We start from the raw sequence: 1,760 nt of genomic DNA, 5'->3' as shown, positions 1-1,760 counted from the left end.
CAGGAAGGCCCTCCTTCCAGGTGGGATCTTCTCCCTGACACACCTGGCCTGGGTCTATGCTGCGCTTAAAGCATCTGCTCCTGGTCTGCATGCGTCCTTCCGTCTCCCTGGGACTCTCAGGTCAGGAGGCAGCAGAGTCACTTCGAGGGTGGATTCATCCTCGACCCCCCGCCACCAGGACGGGCCCAAATGCAGGCGGTGCCCACGAAAGTCTGCTGAGTAGATGGAGGAGGTGGCAAGACACCGGACGTCTCCCCAGCAGCCACACTCCTCTCAGAAGGAAGGGGCACCCGGCGGTGGCTCTCCCTGACAATCCCCGCCATTCACTGCTGCCCAGCAAGGCCCTAGCCCTGACCCTGACGGGGTCAGCAGGGAGGCGGGGCGGCGCTGGGCACGGGAGTGGCTCTCAGGTTCCTCCAGGCAGCACGCTGGGTGAGGAGACCACCACTTGCTCCAGGGTGAGCCGCCCGTCTGCCTCCCCCCAGCAAGCAGCTTAGGCGGGCAGAGAGCCCAGAGCAGACTCTAGAGAACTTGGAGCTCACCTGCCTGTCTCAGAGGCCGCACCTAACTGCCCTGTCAGCACCAGGACAGCCCCGGGTGGCTGGCGCCCATCCAGCACCAGGACTGCTGCCCTGTGCACAGCGTGGAGACCTCACTCACAGCCCACCTGGCGGGCACCTGCCAGGAATGGTGCTCCCGCCCAGGGATCTGCCCAGCCCCCTGTGTCTCCAGCCAAATGCAGACACTGGGGCCTTCCCAAGGCCCGAGATCAAAGGCTCAGACCTCCACGCGCGGCAGAAACCACTGCTGACACGCTTTCCCAGAACCAGTAACCGCTGCCCTTTCTGTCCGATTCAGCAGATCCCAAGGTGCTCAGGAAGGCTTCCTGCCAACCACTGAGTGCGGGGCTGCACATGCACAACGGAGCCCGGGTCGCCCATCCATACGGAAGGGCAGAGCCCTGGCTAAGCTTGGGTGCGGCCCAACCCAGGCAGCGCTGGATGCTCCCCTGAGCTCCCACATGGAGGAAGGGGCACAACCCTGAGGTGTCACTTCTTTGCTGGTGGCGAGAGCTGTGCCCTCCTCAGCTGGGGAAGAGCTGAGTGCAGATCCCCTCAACTGCACGTGGCCTGACACCACCTGTCCCCTCCTCCAGGCCTGTGGGTGTCAGATGGGGATGCTCCAGCCAGGGCACCGGCCCCCAGGCCCCATTGCATGCTAGTCACGTGCCCGAAGCACGTGCAGCGAGGCACCTACCCACACTGGTTATCTTCTGGGCGCCCAGGTCCTGCAGCAGGGCATCGACCACGGGGCTGTCCCTGGAGTACAGCTCGTACCGGTTGATGCCGATGTGGAACTTGAGCCAGTTGGGGTAGCTGTCCACGGCCGCCTCCCCCGTGGGTGCGAAGTCCTCGCCCTCGGGGCCGTCGTGCGGCCTACGGAGATGAAGGGACCCTAGTCAGCAGGGAGCGGATGGAGAACTGAGGGGGGGGGGCGGGTCGGCCGCTGCCGCCAAAGTTTTAACTTTGGGTCTGAACCAACGCAGCTTCTGTGCCAACGGGCCATGCCAGGTCTGTGTTTTCCTGTGGCTGCTGCTCTAACGACTAATCACATCTCTAGAGGCCGTAATTCCTACTTACCCCCGAGCCCCAGACAGCTGTAACTAAAGCAGGAGCAACCAGGAACTCAGTGCAAGGCCCCAGCATGTCTGTCCTGGGGTCACCAAGGCCGCCAGACAGCATGACGTCAGCTTGGGGTGC

The 1,760-nt window shown here is 63.8% G+C and overlaps 1 protein-coding gene across 1 annotated transcript in view; it reads right to left on the bottom strand.

Annotated features, from left to right (window-relative positions):
• Positions 1 to 1,760, bottom strand: part of FAM20C (family with sequence similarity 20 member C) — a gene marked incomplete at its 5' end in the record, with an annotated part of 47,823 nt that overhangs the window by 27,740 nt on the left and 18,323 nt on the right. Inside the window, one exon of the mRNA XM_006765253.2 lies at positions 1,258 to 1,432. Coding sequence (XP_006765316.2) covers positions 1,258 to 1,432 — 175 coding nt within the window. The remainder of the gene's footprint in view (positions 1 to 1,257; positions 1,433 to 1,760) is intronic.

Source organism: Myotis davidii, unplaced genomic scaffold (genome assembly GCF_000327345.1).
Source record: "Myotis davidii unplaced genomic scaffold, ASM32734v1 scaffold1320, whole genome shotgun sequence".
Taxonomy (NCBI): domain Eukaryota; kingdom Metazoa; phylum Chordata; class Mammalia; order Chiroptera; family Vespertilionidae; genus Myotis; species Myotis davidii.
Note: the sequence above shows the minus strand (reverse complement) of the source record. Positions and strands in the feature narration are given on the sequence as shown.